General features: G+C 55.1%; 2 protein-coding genes across 2 annotated transcripts; one reads left to right on the forward strand and one right to left on the reverse strand.

Annotated features, from left to right (window-relative positions):
- Positions 1-22: 22 nt before the first annotated feature.
- LOC119099762 (organic cation transporter protein) lies at positions 23-13,638 on the reverse strand. Its single transcript, XM_037222825.1, has 13 exons — positions 13,623-13,638; positions 10,392-10,589; positions 9,816-10,044; positions 8,868-8,971; positions 8,484-8,641; positions 7,908-8,076; positions 6,489-6,636; positions 5,082-5,200; positions 4,006-4,109; positions 3,416-3,526; positions 2,299-2,480; positions 1,822-1,958; positions 23-1,255 (listed from the first exon to the last, which is right to left on the reverse strand). Exons 2-13 carry the CDS (start codon positions 10,553-10,555, stop codon positions 1,195-1,197), a joined length of 1,686 nt encoding a protein of 561 aa, XP_037078720.1. The 5' UTR covers positions 10,556-10,589; positions 13,623-13,638; the 3' UTR covers positions 23-1,194.
- Positions 13,639-14,028: 390 nt separating this feature from the next.
- LOC119099761 (phosphoenolpyruvate carboxykinase [GTP], mitochondrial) lies at positions 14,029-17,847 on the forward strand. Its single transcript, XM_037222824.1, has 2 exons — positions 14,029-14,129; positions 15,324-17,847. Exon 2 carries the CDS (start codon positions 15,337-15,339, stop codon positions 17,260-17,262), a length of 1,926 nt encoding a protein of 641 aa, XP_037078719.1. The 5' UTR covers positions 14,029-14,129; positions 15,324-15,336; the 3' UTR covers positions 17,263-17,847.
- The last annotated feature ends 2,004 nt before the right edge of the window (positions 17,848-19,851 follow it).

Here is a 19,851-nt window from a genome sequence, read left to right on the forward strand (position 1 = left end):
CCGCAATGTCTGATACTCGTGGTTAGCCTCGCTCCACGCTCTCTTTATTCACCATGTAGGCCCCTGCACATATGACAGAAGTCTGCGAGTCATGACGGAGCTCTGTATTAAAGCGATGCAATTGCTACACAAGCACGTAGCAAAGCGGTAACCTCGTAGAGGACGATAACACGTCGTAAGCATGGTACGGATTGGCTCAAATCTACATCCTTGTAAAGCGAAGAGTTCGTCACAGGTCCTCCTCCAAGTACGGCCCAACAGCCAAACCGGTCGACGTGGCAGACACAGGGGTACCCAAGAATTATGTGCTATGTGTACATACGTAAGCGTACTGATGTGCTGATGGCTATGAAAGGCACACTAGTGTTGCGCCGCGAATATTGTACGGCATTAAAATTGAAGGGAATGTTGAGTGAAGTGCATTACTAATCTTTTCTGTCTGGAATGGGCTCCAACCCGTTAAAAACAAGATCGGGTACCATGTGCGGCGCTGTGCTGCTGCACGGTCAGGGAATGTTATCTGTGCATACCTGTAGAGTTTCGCCATCAGCAACAAATCATATTGCCTGTCATCACGGCGTTGCCGTCGATTTTTCGAACCTAAAACCACAATACCACTAAACCGCAACAGCGGATATAAACCGGCAAGCGTGCCCGAAATGCAACACAGCATTTAGAGCTAAACCAAGCACGTTGTCATGGACGAAAAGCAGCTAATGAGTCGTTACAACTAAAAACGCTTTTATGGCGTCTCTTCTACGCCGGCACAACTTATGAGAATGCTAAGTTGTCGCAGCATAATTCCGTGCAACAGACCGGAACTGACTAGCTCTGGTAGGCACACGCATAAATATGGTCCACATAGTACTGCACACGCATAAATATGGTCCACATAGTACTGCACACGCCTACATAATTACAACAGACACTAGCATAATGATGAGCCAATGTCAGTAAACCGTAGCCCCACTCCTTCGCCCATGGTGCAGTATGAACACGATCGCTTCTGAATGAAGGCACGGACGGTGATAGGTAGCAGGACCAGGCGTCGCCCGCCCAGCAGCGCCGCCTTCACTCCTGCCGAGACCGCATCAGAAGGCCCGCGGAGCGCTGCCAGTCCGGGCCGTCCCGCCGGCGGCTGGCTGCCCAGGCGGGCCCGCCGCCCGGCCGGCCGCGTGGCGTCGGACCGCACGGCTAGAGGGGTCCCTCCCGGCCGTCAGCTGGAGGAGCCACGCCCACAGCTTCGTCGTCCGACCTGAGCACACCAACGCTTCACGTCGATCTGGGTTGTCAGCAGTGCTAATCAATAGCCAACAATGACAAATGCCCATTCAACGTGTTTGCCCGCACTATAGCACACCATTCAGCAACTCACCGCCACGGCATGTTTCATAGTTCAATTTTACAGCCATATCGCAACCCAGTTTCTTAATGGTTACTGGAGAATGTCTGTCATTTGGGCTTTACGACGCACTTAGCTGCTGAGGCTATATGGCGTCGCCTGCCTCTCACCCTGGCAGGAAGGGCGGGCACCGCGGGAAATCGAACCCCGCACCTCTGGTTTTCCAGACGCGCAGTGTAGCCGCTATGCTACCGGCACCCCGGTTAATGGAGAAGTATCAACACCTAAGTAAATGCACTTTACGACCAAAATGTTAGACTCTGACGACCACCTTGTTACCTTGGTGCCGTTTCGTTCCCGGAACATAGTCACAGGAAACACCCGCCACCCGTCGCCGCTCCCACCCATCCGGCCATATTACACATCACTCCCGTCCCCCCTCCCCCCTGCCTCCGGCCGTCGCTCCGGCCCAGTCGTACCGGTGGTCGCCGACGGCGTCCTGCATGGTCTCCGGTAGCGGCATGCCGAGCGTCTCGGGCAGGCAGAGCGTGCACAGGCCGGACACGATCACCACGCCGCCGATCACCAGCAGCGGGATGCTCTCGCCGTAGATGGCCTGGCGAGCCGCGGTCAGCGCCGGTCGGTCAGACGCCCAGGGAGCGTGGCGGCTCACACACACACGGGACGCGCCGCCGCCGATGAGGTCGCAGCGTGGACGCGGGACACGTGGCTCCAGTAACCGCCCAGCCGCCGGGACAGCAGTGTGACAACCGGCATCGCCAGTACAGAACACACCGTACGGGCTGCGACTACATGCGAGACACAGCAGCTAAACTAGGACCGGCGCCTGCGCACCACGGATGCGTGCGCCTGCGCTCGGCGGCACGGCCGCAGCCCCGACCGTCTCACCGGCACAGATGGGAACAGCGCCCGCTGGCCGGCGTCCGCGCACTCACCAGCACGGCCAGCTGCGGCGCCAGCATGGCCGCCACCCGGCCCGTCATCGAGCACACGCCGACGGCCGTGTTGCGCGCCGACGTGGGGAACAGCTCAGACGTGTAGATGTAGATGACGGCGAACGCGCCGGCGGCGCCGCTCTTACCCAGCATCAGCATCACGGCGTTCGGGATCGGCATCGCTGCGGCCGGGGCGGCGGTCACCGGGTTGTTCCGGCAGGAGGGAGGGGGGGGGGGGGGGGAGGCGCCGCTGCGGCCACGTCATGGACGGTGGCCTTCGGACGCCGCTATCGCGCGGAGACCGCGTCCAAGACGTCAACAGCACAGCTCGCGAAATAATGAGTAACCCGTGGGCGACCACTACTGCCCGGGTAGCCAATACCAATCAGCTAAATGGTCCGCAGCTCCGGCGTTGACCATTCGCATAACTGGGGATGACAACGACGGCGCCCACACACAATGGGGGATGACACCGACGGATACCATTCACATTTGGGGATGACACCGGCGGAGACCACTCACAACTGGGGATGACACCGGCGGAGGCCACTCAATTGGGGATGATACCGGCGGATACCACTCACATTTGGGGATGACGCCGACGGATACTACTCACATTTGGGGATGACGCCGACGGATACCACTCACAATTGGGGATGACACCAGCGGAGACCACTCACAATTGGGGATGACGCCGGCGGAGTCCACCCACAATTGGGGATGACGCCGACGGATACCACTCACATTTGGGGATGACGCCGACGGATACCACTCACATTTGGGGATGACGCCGACGGATACCACTCACATTTGGGGATGACACCGACGGAGACCACTCACAATGGGGGATGACACCGACGGGGCCACTCACAGCTGGGGATGAGTCCGGCAAGGGCCACTCACAGTTGGGGATGCGTCCAATGGGGACCACTCACAGTTGGGGACGAGTCCGACAGAGACCACTCACAGATGAAGATGAGTATTGAGGTCACTCATAGTTGAGTCCGTCGGAGACCACTCACAGTTGGAAATCGGTCCATCTGGATCGCCCACATTTGGGGATGAGTTAGACAGGGATCGCTGACAGTTGGGGACGAGTCAGGCGGGAACCACTCACAGTTGGGAATGAGTCCTGCGGTGATGAGCGACACGCCGCACAGCACGTTGGCCGAGACGAATGTGGCGCGCCGGCCCAGCCGGTCCATGCCTACCCAGCAGAACGTGTAACCTGGTGGCAGACAGACAGATGGGCAGTGACAGTCCGGCCAGAGGGTCCTGTACATCTAACGACCACTAGGCTGCTATACCGAACCACGCCAGGCCCAACAGTGGCAAGACCCGGTAGAGTTGCAGATATATTCCCACGACGTTGTCCAGACAGCGCAGTGGTGATACCGGTCGTCAAACGCAGGTGAGAACATGGGACGCACGGCGGGTTACACTGCGCACCTCTGATGAGATCAGCACCACAATAAAGGCGAAAGCTGTTCTTCCACGAGTGCCATCACGCACAACCATTGCTGACATGGACTTTGCCGCACTTTCTGCAATAATCGACATAAGCAAAACACAATGTGCACTGGGTCAGCAGCGGTATGCGTGGACAACCACTAAAAGTGTATGCTGCAAGACACCTCATTGGCATCCAGAACGGACGGGCAGCGTCTGTTTTTTGGTGAGATTACAATGCACGGATGTGTAACGAACCTGGCATCTCCGCAATGGTGGTGACGAAGAAGTTGGTGAAGAAGTCGCCGGGCAGATTCGGCAGATCAATCACCATGCCATAAAAGGCGAAGTTCACCGCAAACCTGGCACGTATGGAGGCGGGCCGTCAATGAATAAAGTCAGCTTCTACCATAAATATAGAACATATGCCAACAGCCCCTGACAAAGATAAAAGGGCAATGGCGTTCTGCTAAAATGAGCATCATCCTCGTCGCGTTTAGAAATATCAGCTAGACACTGGCAACAGCTTTTCGCGGGCCCCGCATCATGCGGAGCTACCCGCACGGGGTGTCCTGCACATCACCTAGTGGGCACATGTCTACATTCCAGCACCAACGGAGATCCACAAGAGCGCACCGGCCGAATCAAGACGGACAGCGGCGACTTCCACTACGAGGCTGACATATCTCCCATTCTCCTCTTCTGGGGACACTCGTGCTCCCCTGGTTTCCGGCGTACCCACCACCCGAGCAGGGCCAGACAGAGGCAGACCCTGAGCACGTGACTGACACCACCCCAGGACCTCCGAGTACCCACCATCCGGGCAGGGCCGGACAGAGGCGGACCCTGAGCGCGTGAGTGACACCACCCCAGAACCTCCGAGTACCCACCATCCGAGGAGAGCCAGACAGAGGCGGACCCTGAGCGCGTGAGTGACACCACCCCAGGACCTCCGAGTACCCACCATCCGAGCAGGGCTAGACAGAGGCGGACCCTGAGCACGTGAGTGACACCACCCCAGGACCTCCGAGTACCCACTATCCGAGCAGGGCTAGACAGAGGCGGACCCGGAGCGCGTGACTGACACCACCCCAGGACCTCCGAGTACCCACCACCCGAACAGGGCCACACAGAGGCGGACCCGGAGCGCGTGAGTGACACCACCCCAGGACCTCCGAGTACCCACCACCCGAGCAGGGCCAGACAGAAGCGGACCCGGAGCGCGTGAATGACACCACCCCAGGACCTCCGAGTACCCACCACCCGAGCAGGGCCAGACAGAGGCGGACCCTGAGCACGTGACTGACACCACCCCAGGACCTCCGAGTACCCACCATCCGAGCAGGGCTAGACAGAGGCGGACCCGGAGCACGCGGCTGCGCATACAGTCGATGAAGGTCTCGCTGGGCGCGGCCGGCACCACCACCACCGGTTCCGAGTCGCTGCTGTCGTCCTGTGAGCAGCGAGTGCGTCGTGAGGAGCCGGACACTAGCCGGCCACCGCGGGAGCGCGGCAGGACGCGGACACACTGTGACGGCAGTGTGACGGGACCCAGACACTGTGACGGCAGTGTGACGGGATTCAGACACCGTGATGACAATGTGACGGGACTCAGACACTGTGACGGCAGTACGACGGGACTCGATCACGCTGTGATGACAGTGTGACGGACTCAGACACTGTGACGGCAGTGTGACGGGATTCAGACACTGTGATGGTAATGTGACGGGACTCAGACACTGTGACGGCAGTACGACGGGACTCGATCACACTGTGATGACAGTGTGACGGACTCAGACACTGTGACGGCAGTGTGACGGGACTCGATCACACTGTGACGGCAGTGTGACGGGACCTGACACATTGTGACGGTAGTGTGACGGGATCCGACACACTGTGAAGGCAGTGTGACGGGATCCGACACACTGTGAAGGCAGTGTGACGGGCCTCGGTCGCACTGTGACAGCAGTCGGGACAGGGCGGCTGAGGGAGCGACGACGGCGCAGGCCCGTGGCCACCGCCGAGCACAGCGGCATCTCCCGGGCTCTGCTGGAGTCATGGACTTCTCACAGCCGACCCAGCAGGTTATCGTAGGATTCACAAGTCGACTAGACGGTGGTGATTTGGGCTTTGGGGCGCAACGAATGCATCGTTCACGTAGCGCCCAAGTCGAGAAGTCAGATAGCATGGGATTGAGGCTCGCATTTTGATCATGGGGTGTACCATGTGTATGAAGCAAAACTTATCGAAACAAGCAGAATGTGGACTACAGATGACGGCTGTCATGCTTCGGATCAGCGGGACCCAGACATGGATACAGGCGGAGGAACCACAGGGAGATGTTCTTCAGGATGACACGCATGAACAGAAAGAAGTGGGTTCCTCATATACATTCTTCGCAATCATCAATCAGTATCCGGAAATAACGAAGCCTAACCAGAGTGAGATGGCCTCAAAATAATCAGGCTGTGGTCTAGTCCTACATCGCAGAGATGACCAGTATGATCAATCTCCAGTGTAAACGCCATTAAAGCCTCTATCATGCAAAAACGGGTATTTATGCATTCTCCCCTGTCTTGTTCGCCCAAAGACCACGCTGTTCATGAATATGCTTACATTACTTCTCTGAATGTAATCATCGCGGCCTGAAGGAGAGTCGTGCCAAATAGGATTGCCTGCGGCGGGAATTGAACCCAAACCTACCGATCCCCAGTCCGGTGCTACAGCGCTCGGCCACTTACGTCGTCATCCTGACCGGGGTCATCGCAGTCGGCCAGCAGGTGCGGCGACACGGTGGTGCCGTTCTTCTGCGCTATGTAGCGGATGGCGGCCTGCGCCTGCTCGGTGCGACCCTGGGTCAGCAGCCAGCGCACCGACTCCGGGCACAGCCTGCGGCAGCCACGGCGGCGTCGGGTGGCGACAGGGGGCGGTGCCGCAGCGGCCCGCAGCCGAGCGTAACTCACGAACGGACCGAGCGTCCTAGACGACGGAGTGGATACAGTGCACAGGAGACCGAGCTGGTTCAGGTACATCCAGTTTTGCAGTTTTCAGCAACGCAGTTTTCAGCAACAACAAAACGGTAACGCTCTAACAATAAATGCTTGGCGGTGATACGTTGCATGCGTTCCACACGAAGCTAAAAGATTAACAGCATGTTCCCACAGCCCGACGGGGAGGCGCGCACTGACCAGGGCCCCACCAGAGGCCGCACACTGACCAGAGTCCCGCCAGCAGCCGCACACTGACCAGAGCCCAGCCAGCAGCCGCACACTGACCAGGGCCCAGCCAGCAGCCGCACACTGACCAGAGCCCCGCCAGCAGCCGCACACTGACCAGGGCCCAGCCAGCAGCCGCACACTGACCAGAGCCCCGCCAGCAGCCGCACACTGACCACAGCCCAGCCAGCAGCTGTGCACTGACCAGAGCCCGGCCAGCAGCTGTGCACTGACCAGAGCCCGGCCAGCACCCGCACTGACCAGAGCCTGGCCAGCAGTTGTGCACTGACCAGAGCCCGGCTAGCAGCCGCACACTGACCGGAGCCCAGCCAGCAGCTGTGCCCACAGCTGTGTCAGCAACTGTGCACTGATAAGAGCCCAACCACCAGACGCACACTGACCCGAGCCCAGCCAGCAGCCACACATCGACCAGAGCGCAGCCAGCAGCCGCACACTGACCAGAGCCCAGCCAGCAGCCGTACACTGACCAGAGTCCAGCCAGCAGCCGCACACTGACCAGAGCCCGGCCATTAGCCGCACACTGACCAGAGCCCAGCCAGCAGCCGCACACTGACCAGAGCCCGGCCATTAGCCGCACACTGACCAGAGCCCGGCCATTAGCCGCACACTGACCAGAGCCCAGCCAGCAGCCGTACACTGACCAGAGTCCAGCCAGCAGCCGCACACTGACCAGAGCCCGGCCATTAGCCGCACACTGACCAGAGCCCGGCCATTAGCCGCACACTGACCAGAGCCCAGCCAGCAGCTGTGCACTGACCAGAGCCCGGCCATTAGCCGCACACTGACCAGAGCCCAGTCAGCAGCTGTGCACTGACCAGAGCTCAGCCAGCAGCTGTGCACTGACCAGAGCCTGGCCAGTAGCCGCACACTGCTTGAGGCCTGGTCAACAACTGTGCAATGACCGACCAGCGGCCGTGTACTGACCAGAAGCCAGCCAACAGAAGCACCAGCGGTGCCGTGCAGACCAGCTGAAGGTCCACCCAGCCGCGGATGGCATAAGCCAGCGCGCCGGCCACCAGGGCGCCCACCGTGGTGAAGTAGTTGATTACGGTGCCGCATGGCACGCGCCACCGCTTCCCCACCAACTCCACCGCTGCAATGGTGGAGACGCGTCTGGTAACCATGGCAATCGACGACGGCACTGCTCACCAGCCCAGTCGCTGCAGCGGTGGTGTCCGGCCAGTGTAACCATGACAACCGGCAGAGGACGGCTAACCGACCCGGTTGCTGCAACGGCAAGGTAATGTCTGGCCAGTGTAACAACGGGACGAGTTTTCCGTCTCAATGAAGCTGAAATTTCTTATTGAAACCGAGGATGTTTGCACTGGATTACCACCCTAGACTGCTATGTAGTTTTGTATGAAACTGATGCAAGACACCACAAATAATTTTTGCCGATTCCTTCCACCCAGTTGGCCTGCTATTGTAGCACTGTCTGTCAGTCAGGACCGGCGTGTTTTACTCCATATCCTGAGCAGTCGGAGACCGCGGAAGGCTTACCCAACACAAACGCCGTCTGGTACATGCCACAGCTGGCCAAGCCGAGCACCACTCGCAGCGCACACACGCCGATGAAGCTGAAGCGCAGCACCACCACCAGGTAGTTCACCAGGAGCAGCAGCAGCACTGACAGCATCAGCGCCGCTCGCCGGCCGAATCTGGAAACACGTGCGAAAGTGGTGGCCAGTCATGAAAGTTTGTGGAAGACGGCGTGGGTCACAAACGCCACTCGTGAACCGCACATACCAGGAGGCACTTCCATCCGTCCAGAGACAAAAAGAAAAACACCCATGCATACAATAACGAGACAAAATATTCACGGCACTGGTAACGTCCACCCACAGAGCTTCGAGCCAGAGCCGAGACCGCCCGGCTTTCGCTCACCTGTCGCTGATGACGCCGAATACCACGGAGCCCAGCAGCACGCCCGAGAAGTACAGCGTGTTGGGCAGCTCCACCAGCGGCTGGTACGAACATGTCAGGTTCCACTGCGGATGAAGGGTGGACGCGTCAGGTTGTGATGGTGAGTGCACATGTCAGGTTCCACTGCGGATGGTGAGTGAACACGTCAGGTTGTGATGGTGAGTGAACACGTCAGGTTCCACTGCGGATGGTGAGTGAACACGTCAGGTTCCACTGCGGATGGTGAGTGCACATGTCAGGTTCCACTGCAGATGGTGGGTGGACGCGTCAGGTTGTGATGGTGAGTGAACACGTCAGGTTCCACTGTGGATGGTGGGTGGACGCGTCACATTCCACTGTGGGTAATGGGTGGACGCGTCAGGTTCCAGTGCGGATGTTGAGTGAACACATCAGGTTCCACTGCGGATGGTGAGTGAACGCGTCACGCTCTAAGCTGCGACGGTAGTTAAGTTGTAAGACGTTTACATGCACGTCGTCCAGTTACACGAGATATGCCTACAATACTGTAATTTTTCCGCTTAATTCGTCTCTGCCATTTCGAAACCATAAAAAAACGTTGAATACACAGATTCTGAGAAGCCAAACAAAAATCGGATTTGCGTTCAACTTAGTTTCTGGCATCATCTCCACGATCCTGACCAATAGCTCCTACATCTATGATCGTCTGGCTCGTCCGACGGCTAACCAGGCGCCTTTCTGGTTTATCTGAAGTTGCATTTCCTGCCAGACCAGACAAACTTTGTCCGAAAAATGACGACATCTCAACACATTCTTGCAACCAACACAGCCTTCACATTTGTCTTGTGAATGTCTCCTTAGTTTACCTAGAAATATGATATGGTGCTGTGTTACTGCACCCACTTTAACCATTCAGAGGATTCGGAATATATGTCTGGACACGGCCACTACCTGGGTGGCGAACGACGACGTGAACAAAGACTTGTCGAAGACGAAGCGGGTGCAGCTGACGGTGATATTGTCATCAAAGTCTTCGTCGTGGCAGCTGTCGGAGGTGAGGTTATACCTCCAGAAGCGTTGGCACTGCGACTGACCGCCGGCCTCCGGCGGTATCGAGAAATTGGTGAAGGGCGCCCGGTATTCGGGCGCCGTGGCGTTGTCGCACCCCGGCACGAGACACCTGGCGAGCAGGGGCGACATGGGAGTCGGCGGGCACGGACACCGATGGACTACCGATGAACGGACGAGTGGGGCGGGGGGCCACGATGCAGCACGGACAGCAGTGGCGACATGGGAATCGGCCGACACGGACAGACGGACTGCTGATAAACGGACGAGTGGGGCAGGGAGCCTTAATGAGGCACGGGCAGCTAGCAGTGAAACTGATGAATAACAATGAATGAGATGTGTAAGGGCTGACGAAAAATGATGCTTTCTGAAGAGACTGACTAAGGACAGTTTAAACTTAACCCAAAACTGACAATACACAAGTCACATCCCCGGTGGGACCCCTGGCAGCGTTCTCACCTGTAATGAGGCACATATGCCTGAAACACCAGAGCAGCTACTCCAGGTATGGTAGCTATAGTTACGCCCACACATAAAAGACTGTAGAACCACCGCTGGTAGCGCCCAAAGTCTCCCACTTCCTCTAGTATCTTATCAAAATCCATTTCATGGTGTCTGGACATTTTTCTTTGAAATCCGGTGGGAATTCTGGATCTCCTGAAACAAAAACAGCCAATCTGTGGGCAAAGTTATGGACAAAACCCTTGCGGTTTAGTGCGTTACAAGTGCGCACCTCCGCAACCGACTGCCGGAGGCGGGGACCGGCCGGCCGCCATGGTCAGCGGTCACTGAGACGCCAGTCTCGCTTAAACTGTTCCATACATTTCCGTACAGAAAAACACATCCCGATGCCCTGCCTCGTGTGGTGATTTCCACAGCACAGCCAGTGTCACAGTCCCCGCCACACGTCCTTGTCCACCTGGTCGAGGAGGAGGAATATGAGACGTTCAGGACCAGGACGAGGTGCCCAGGGCAGTGCGCATGGAGGCACGCTTAAACGGTCTGATTCCACGTGTTTTGAGCCTCAAACACGACGAGTCTGGTCATTTTGGCGCTGCAAAAACCCGCAGCTGCTGACACTGGCTGGACATATTTGGTAGGAAATGGAGCAGGATGGTAGAAATTACTCAACTAGCTGTTTGGTGTGTGCGAGTTCAAAAAGCACGCAACGCCCATGGAATAAACGACGCAGCCTATAGCTCCTTCGCAGCACGCCGCTGTTGATCTGATGGAGTCGTTCGGGCGGCAAAGTACAGGACGTGGTAATTGGTATGTTCTGGTCGCACTGGACCTTCCGACAAAAAATGGTCTAACTGGCCCCCCATTCCAGACAAATCTGTAGAAACCGTCGCCAGCACACTAATCGACTGTCGTGTACCGTCACGGTCTCCCGGAGTCCACGCTGACTGATCGCGGTCTGAAATTTAACAACCAGCATCTGTCGGTGCCGGCGCCATCGACGGACATTGACAAACAGCTAGTTTATCATCCGCAGTCGAATGGGGCCGTGGAACAGGGGAACTAGACAACCGGTGCCCCGATCCGCCGCAAAGCGCAGAAGTCTGGATACAAGTGGGACGGGCATCTGGAAGTTGTTAGATTCCAACATATGTCTGCTTCACATGATGCCACTGTCTCATGTCTCCTTTTTTCTCCAGTTTGGCTGCAAACCACTCATTCCTGAGATAGCTCAAACAGAGAGAGTTCTACATATTGTTTCAGCACAGAGCAGTCTTGGGCCAGAAGCCTGGTGAAACCTTGGGGAGAGCTTGTGGTGATGTAGTCAGATGGGGGCAGAAAACCACAGGAGAGTGGATACTACAAGAAAAGACCATCATGGTCCGTTATCATCTGGGGTCCCCACTCATTAAGATTTCACAACAGCCAGGAATGCAAGGAAAAGTTCAATCCCACTGGAATGGTCATTTGTAGTAATCAGCAGCTGTTGAAGGTACATTTACCAGATTAGATGTGGCAACAACTTAAGGCATAATTTTGAAGGTTATTTCAACCAACCCAGTGCCATGGGAAGCAAACAGCCCTGTTGGATTAGCCAGGGTGATAAGGATCAGGGGACAGAGGCAGATGAGATGGTGACAGGTGATGCAAACAGAGGGCCCACATTGACATTGAATCTGGTGTGAAGATCAGAAAATGATTCAGAGTATGAAATTGGTGATCTGAAAATGCCCAAACACATGTCCAAGAAACTGATGTCATGAATGATCACTCCATCTCCACTGAAGCCCATCCAACCCACCACTGCCACCACAGTGAGAGACATGGCCATCCTGAGTACCAAGGCAAATGTGCATGGTTTAATATGCAGGGTTTAATATGCACAGTGAGGGTTGGGGTGGGGAGGGGATGCTCATGGACTTGCAAATTGGGGAGAGAAAATTATATAGATACTAGTATAAATCTTTGTAGTAGACTGCCCTGAAAACAGGCCAACTGACCGCCATGGTCAGCAGTACTGAAATGCCAGTCTACTCACATTTGTGAGAGTGTGCATATATCAAGCTGGATAACTACGCTATGAAGGAAATAAGAGCACATTCTGAGAGCCAGATATTAGATAATGAGCCAAATGATGCCAGGTATAAGATAGTAAGCTAGATATTAGATAACTCCACATACTATTGCTATTCCAATGTTTTTATCCTAATTTTCACTCTAATTTTAATCTTGACCTGAACTTAAACCAAAGCAGAAACATGGGATAATCCAAACATCACTATCAGCACCAACTTGAAATGGTTTGCAGGTCCACTAGCACGTACGTGGTCACAACTGCCATCATATGTCTTAATCAAACTAACTGGTACCTATTTTGCATACACATAAGCAGTTGTTTTAGAGGATGTTAAAATGTGTCTTGTATGTAAGTATGGATGTGTATATCAGAAAACTTGTTTGTCCAGCCAGCACTTTGGCAACCATAACATAATATGTGCCCAGTAACTGTTATGCTTGCACTACAGGGAAAAAGGAGTAAACATGCTCATGGCATACCACTGTGCACCATGCATGATGGTGAGATCAACTTTGAAGACACTGACCCAGATTAAACTCTCGTAAGCACCAGGCCCCCCTCTGTTGCTGTATCATTCCATAGTAGTATGGATTCTCAGATAACATGTTTATTTGCCCTAGCCTAAACATATGCATTTAATAATCATTACAAGCATTTGAAGAATCACTGGTAGTCTTGAAGCCTGGTAAGCATTCATGGCCCTGCCACATGTATGCACACCTTGTTCATGTTTCCAGCAATAATGGAAGGGATCAAGGTAGACCATGAATATACCAGACTGCAAAAAAGGTAGTTGCAGTCTGGTATAACGCTCAAAAAAGTAGTAAAGGTGCCACCAACATGCCTGGTCTAGGAGAAATCATCAGAGCAATTCACTGCATGTGCATGTTAAGTCTGAGTGCTTAGAGTTGGGCAGTCTCCAATTCTAGTGCACACTGGGCCAATGATGCAACGAATTATGATGTTGCAAGCAAGGATAATTTCAGGCCAACATATCTCAAACACACTTTTGTATGCCAGATGATTCGATAACGCAACGCAACTTGGCCTGGTCTGATTTAAGTGCATGTGAGTGCGAGGTTTGATAGGAGCCAACGTGATCAAAAGTCAACATGGCAACACAAACACATCACAATTATCAATGCACAACGCACAATCAACACAACTCGGGGACGCTCATCCCACAAAGCTGAGATCGTATCTCAGGTCTCGGCTGAGATAAAGGTAAACACGGTTGTTGATAGTAAATCAGCTGATTTCCCAAAAGTGGCTCAAAACTAATTCCCACCAATTATTTCTCTGAGCGATTTGCCTGCACACCTTTCTCCCAATTCTTGTAGAAATTTGGATAGATAATTTAGGTGTTCTTACTGATCAATTGTTCAATATGTTCCAAAATCAGTTCAAAACAATGCACAACTGTTTAAAGAAGCAACGACTCCACACCACGTTAATAATTAGTAGCATCTTTCTAGTTTTCTTTTACTATGGAGCCCCTTCGTTGACTTTTGTGACGCGGAGTGACGTGAAACATCCGGGGATGTGTACCCAGGGGCCTGGTGCTTGAAAAGACCTTGGATAAGGGGGAGCGGGCTGGGTCGTAACGGAATCGGACCTTCTCCTCTCTGTTGTCGCGGGTCGGGACGCCTCCTAGGTACCAGGCAAGTTGCAGGTTGTTAGCTGAGAAACGTTTCCGCTAGTGGTGCATATCTCAATGTTAAGCAGTGGACAATGTATGTGTTGTATATTTTCTTTCCAGCAGGCCGGGTGGCATGGCCACATCTACAGGTGCACAAGCTTGCACTTAGTTAGCCCTTTGATTCACTGGTGTGATTGCTAACACATTAATATTTAGGTGCACAAATTTGTGGTGTACTGATGCTTAAATGATGATATGGTAGAAACATGATGGATGGTCCCTGACATGATGTATAAACATGAAGCTGTATATGCATTTTGAGGCCAATTTTTTATGGGGCCTGTGTATCTGAGTAATCAAGAAGTAATCTTGTAGGCAAATAATCTTGAAACATGTGGATATCCTGCCACATTTCAACTTTTTCATGTTGCAAGGACTGCTAATAATTGTGTGGTGCTTCCTCTCCCTCATACTTAAAGGGAATAAACAAAATGCTTCCTCTCCCTCATACCTAGTTTTTTCTCTAGATGCAGGAAAAAATGCAATATTCACCTCTGCAGTACTGCATAGGCTTAACAAAGATGGTGAAACACTAAATACTGTGGAAGCGGACAATAATAGGATTACATCTGTGGTATGGAACAAAGGTCTATGCTGTACAAAGTAATGTCTGGCTTTTTTAAGGATATAAAGTGGCTGCTCAGACCCACACATTCTGCAAGCTTGTACACCACTGTTCAGGTGTGGTAGGCACTAGTCTGTATTAACACTATTCCCCAGTTGAACCACACAGAAAGACAGAGAGAGCAAGGATAGAACATTATCTGTGGTATGGTGATGAGGATTAAGTATAGGATTTATACACTCAGTGTAGCATGTGTCAAGGCATGAGAGCACCTCTGAATCATGACAAAGATTTGTGTAAATAATGCACTAGTGTGCCAAATTATTTGATCTCCTCCCTCATCTTAAAGCTACACATACCATTGTGCAGTCCCAACAAGGCTGGCAAAGTACACTGTGGAAGCATGTTGAATCTGAGACACTTTGGGGAAAATCACAACTATAATCATGGGAGCTACCGACGGGGTCGCTTCATATATCTACGCAGCCAGTACTGTTTTTGTGCATGCCAATAACAGAGTGTGCCAAAAGCAACCTCCATGCCAGTCCACCCAGATCCTAGGGTACCAACACTGGCACTCTTTCCACACAGGCCGGCTGGGAAGATGGTGCAGTTTCTGCGGCTGGCGGGCGCACGCTCGCTGTGCGGTCGTCCGGTGTCGTCGCTGCTGCCAGCGCGGCGCGCCATCAGCCAGCAGGCACGCGAGCGCGTGGCCGCGCTGTCCCCCAAGGTGCGCGAGTTCGTTGACCGCACAGTGCGCATGTGCCAGCCAGCGGACGTGCACGTGTGCGACGGCTCGGCGGCCGAGAGTGCCAGCCTGCTGCGCATGATGACCGAGGCTGGCGTGGTGGAGCCGCTGCCCAAGTACGACAACTGCTGGCTGACGCGCACCGATCCTGCTGACGTCGCCCGCGTCGAGTCCAAGACGTTTATCGTCACCGAGGAGAAGCGCGACACAGTGCCCATTCCGCGCAAGGGTCGCAAGGGCCTGCTCGGCAATTGGATGTCGCCCAAGGCGCTGGAGACGGCAGTGGCCGAGCGCTTCCCGGGCTGCATGCGCGGCCGCACGCTGTACGTCATCCCCTTCTCGATGGGGCCGGTCGGCTCGCCGCTCAGCAAGATCGGCATCGAGCTCACCGACTCGCCGTACGTGGTGGCGTCGATGCGCGTGATGACGCGCATGGGCGCCGACGTGATGGCCACGCTCGGCGACGGCGACTTCGTCAAGTGCCTGCACTCGGTCGGCCGGCCGGTGCCCGTCAGCAAGAAGCCCATCAACAACTGGCCCTGCAACCCGGAGAACACCATCATCGCGCACGTGCCGGCCAAGAACGAGATCATCTCGTTCGGCAGCGGCTACGGCGGCAACTCGCTGCTGGGCAAGAAGTGCTTCGCGCTGCGGATCGGCTCGACGATCGCCCGCCGCGAGGGCTGGCTGGCCGAGCACATGCTCATCCTGGGCATCACCAACCCGCAGGGCAAGAAGCGCTACATCGCCGCCGCCTTCCCGTCCGCCTGCGGCAAGACCAACCTGGCCATGATGACGCCCACGCTGCCTGGCTACAAGCTCGAGTGCGTCGGTGACGACATCGCCTGGATGAAGTTCGACGAGAACGGCGTGCTGCGCGCCATCAACCCGGAGAACGGCTTCTTCGGCGTGGCGCCCGGCACGTCGACGGCCACCAACCCGGTGGCCATGCAGACCATCTTCTCCAACACGCTGTTCACCAACGTGGCGCGGACGGGCGACGGCGGCGTCTACTGGGAGGGGCTGGAGAAGGAGGTGGACGCGTCGGTGGGCATCGTGGACTGGCACGGCGATCCGTGGACGCCAGGCAGCGGCGCGCCCTCGTCGCACCCCAACAGCCGCTTCTGTGCGCCGGCCGCCCAGTGCCCCATCATCGACCCGCAGTGGGAGTCGGCCGAGGGCGTGCCGATCTCGGCCATCCTGTTCGGCGGCCGGAGACCGCTCGGCGTCCCGCTGGTGTACGAGGCGTTCAACTGGCGCCACGGCGTCTTCCTGGGCGCCTCCATGCGTTCCGAGTCGACCGCCGCCGCCGAGCACAAGGGCAAGGTCATCATGCACGACCCGTTCGCTATGCGGCCCTTCTTCGGGTACAACTTCGGCCACTACCTGTCGCACTGGCTGTCCATGGAGGGACGCAGCACGCCGGCCAACTTGCCCAAGGTCTTCCACGTCAACTGGTTCCGCAAGGCGGCTAGCGGCGGCTTCCTGTGGCCGGGCTTCGGCGAGAACTCGCGCGTGCTCGACTGGGTGCTGCGGCGCGTGGACGGCGAAGACTGCGCCCAGGAGTCGGCCATTGGGCTGGTGCCGAAGCCGGGCGCGCTCAACCTGGACGGCCTGAAGGAGGCGGTCGACATGCAGGAGCTCTTCAGCATTCCCAAGGAGTATTGGCAGCAGGAGGTGGAAGCCGTCAACCAGTACCTGGACGAGCAGGTCGGCGAGGACCTGCCGAACGAGATCGTCGAAGAGATTGACCTGCTGCGCGAGCGGATCGCCAAGCTCTAGCTTTGGGCGACTCGTTCGCCGTCGCAGCTGCAGCTCACTTCGGACCAAGCTAGAGGGGTTATTTTTCACGTAGAGGCCGTTTACATGCCTAACGGGTGGTTGTGGTACTCGTGATGCCTTTGTGATCTTGCTTCTGCACATTCCATTTACAAGCATTCCTACTTGAATTTGATCCTTTGTATGGATTATGACTTTCCTAAGCAACGATATATTTTTGTATGGGTTTATGTCCCAGGAACGTTTATTGCACACTTCGTGCCATATGAAGAACGCCTTTTCCATGTCGTTTTATACTATGTGATGCTTACGTTGATAAGTGATACTATTTGATACTTAATGAAGATGTGCCAGTCACCACGTTGTGCACAAATTGTTGCTCAAAAAGTTTATATTTTCTACACTTTTTACCAGTGCACAATGTCTTATAGAACGATTTATTTTGTTTACGTTGGGTGTGTTATGCCCTCACCAAAAACGTCGATTGCGGGAACGCCGGTGGTGTCTGCGAACACCACACTCCTTGAATGAATGGAACATATCCTGCGATATTAATGACTGCCCAGAAATAAAAGTCGTCAACGTGTAGCATTTTTTCGCTCCCGACTGAGCGACAACGCCGACGAGTGAAAGCGGCGTTCCGCATTGCGCGATGCCTTAAATCCGCATCTCAGTCCCGGGTGTAAGCACGCGCGGGCTGGGCTAACCGTGCCGCGATGCGGCGTGTCCCGCGCGGTGCGAGCCAGACGAGTGAGGACGCCTCGTGGCGACGGACGCTTACACTGGCACGGGCTCTCAACCTGAATCATAGTATACTAAACCGATTGGTCTGTGGGTGGCCGTGGGCCTTGCGGCTAGTTCTGCCCAAGTGTTAAACTGGAAAGCTGGTTGATGTCACCAGCATGCTGAATGCTGGCGAACTGCAGAATTTCAGATGACTTAGAATGCATGGTCGTGCTATTGCAGTCGGGAGCTTTTGCGCCCACTTGCCTGCATTCCCAACGGGCACATCCACTTTTAAAGGCTATAATTTCACTCCGACTATTGAAGCGCATTGACACCTGTTGCCGCCTGTCGACCGAACGCGTCCCATGGACACGTTCGGCCGGTGGCGATTATCTCGGAAAGTTATCCAGAAGGTTTGAAAATTCTCCAGGATGGCGTCGGACACTGCCAACACAGATTCAGCACAGATGATGACTTGCTGGTCATATCGAACTGGCAGCATGCTTTTCGCCGATCGGTGGAAAAGTGCAGCGTAGACGAGTTAAAGCACCTGCCCACGACGAAATACCCGACTGTCAACCGCCGCCGCCGTGACAGGTCAAGGGCAATGCAAATGCGCGCGAGCAGACACCCGCCCCTCCGGAGACACCATGCCCGCAAAATGCACTTGCTCATCTGCGGTGCTGTAGCCGCCCAGCGGTTCTAGCCGCCTTGGATGGTCGGCCAGACACTATACGCTCTTTGACCCGCAGAGTCGTGAGCGTCGGAGAGCCGTCGCTGTGCACCGATGCGGCTGGCGTTCCTTCTGCGGCCCAGAGCAGCGCAGGCCGCAGAAGGAACGCCAGCCGCATATTGGATTGCTGTGTCCGACGAGCTCGGGCGGCCCAAGAATGGATCAAAGCCAGCCCAGTCCGGCCCAGCCCCGATGTGGTGCACCAGGCACCGGGTGAAGTGATCCAACTGGCGCTGCGCGCTGGTGGCTGCCACTGCCTGTCCTACCCACGTGGATGATTCTGTTCCACCCGGCACCGTAGCGTCGCTGGACGTCGGGCTCGCGCTGGCGAAACCGGCAGTGACGGTCTACCGCTACGTTTCGGTCAGAAGAAGGTAACAACAGCCGGTGGTCCTGCACAATGATGGACCAGCGTCAGCCCGTGACTTGACAACGGGGAGCGCCCTCACTCCGGCCCATCAATCTTGGCGACCTTTTTGAAAATAATGAGCTCTCTTTCAAAAACCGGATGTCTCCCTCAAACCACGCATTGCGCAAGTGCAACAGATACGTTGATGACACCGCAGACGTGCTAAACAGACACGCTGACATGTCCTGGTCACACTCAAAGTCGATATATCTGACAGCAAGTGACTGCAGAATGTACATCAGATTGGATGCAAAAGATCTTATAACGCTGTTACCAGCCCACAGGACTGAAGACCACTCTCGGAAAGTGGGGGGTCCAGGATTCACGGTCCCTGGGCCATTGGGAAACGGCCCGCTTCCCCCCCCCCCCCCCCAATTAAAAACACTTCGGTTTTTGGCAAGCTTATCTTGGCATTGGCCCACCGATCTCGATCTCCCCCTAAACGAAAAACGAGCACACAGACTCGGTAGTAGCTGGAAGACATATACTTTTTGACTTACCGAACGTGCCCCTTTTGGTTTTTATGGAGTATACGACCTTCTCCTGGTTGAGATGTTGATTTTTAACACTTATTGTGCATTTCAAACTAGAATGCCTGAAATTCTAGTGTACACTACGTTTTATACACAAATGATAAAAACTGGTTTGGATAAAATCGTCGAAAAGAGCATAGCTTGGTATTTTGTCCATCCCTAATCCTTCTCCTCACGGCAAGGCATTTATG

The sequence above is a fragment of the Pollicipes pollicipes genome, unplaced genomic scaffold (genome assembly GCF_011947565.3).
Source record: "Pollicipes pollicipes isolate AB1234 unplaced genomic scaffold, Ppol_2.1 Scaffold_4881;HRSCAF=5763_pilon_pilon_pilon, whole genome shotgun sequence".
In the NCBI taxonomy this organism is placed as follows: domain Eukaryota; kingdom Metazoa; phylum Arthropoda; class Thecostraca; order Pollicipedomorpha; family Pollicipedidae; genus Pollicipes; species Pollicipes pollicipes.

Bases quoted from the DNA above. Each gene is read 5' to 3' on its own strand.
- LOC119099762 (XM_037222825.1), bottom strand. From the start codon at position 10,555: ATGTCCAGACACCATGAAATGGATTTTGATAAGATACTAGAGGAAGTG. The intron at 8,077-8,483 runs GTAAGCCTTCCG...CCACCATTGCAG, and splicing joins CCAGACGGCGTTTGTGTTGG to CGGTGGAGTTGGTGGGGAAG. The intron at 2,481-3,415 runs GTGAGTGGTTCC...CCCCGGCCGCAG, and splicing joins CGCAGGACTCATTCCCAACT to CGATGCCGATCCCGAACGCC.
- LOC119099761 (XM_037222824.1), top strand. From the start codon at position 15,337: ATGGTGCAGTTTCTGCGGCTGGCGGGCGCACGCTCGCTGTGCGGTCGT.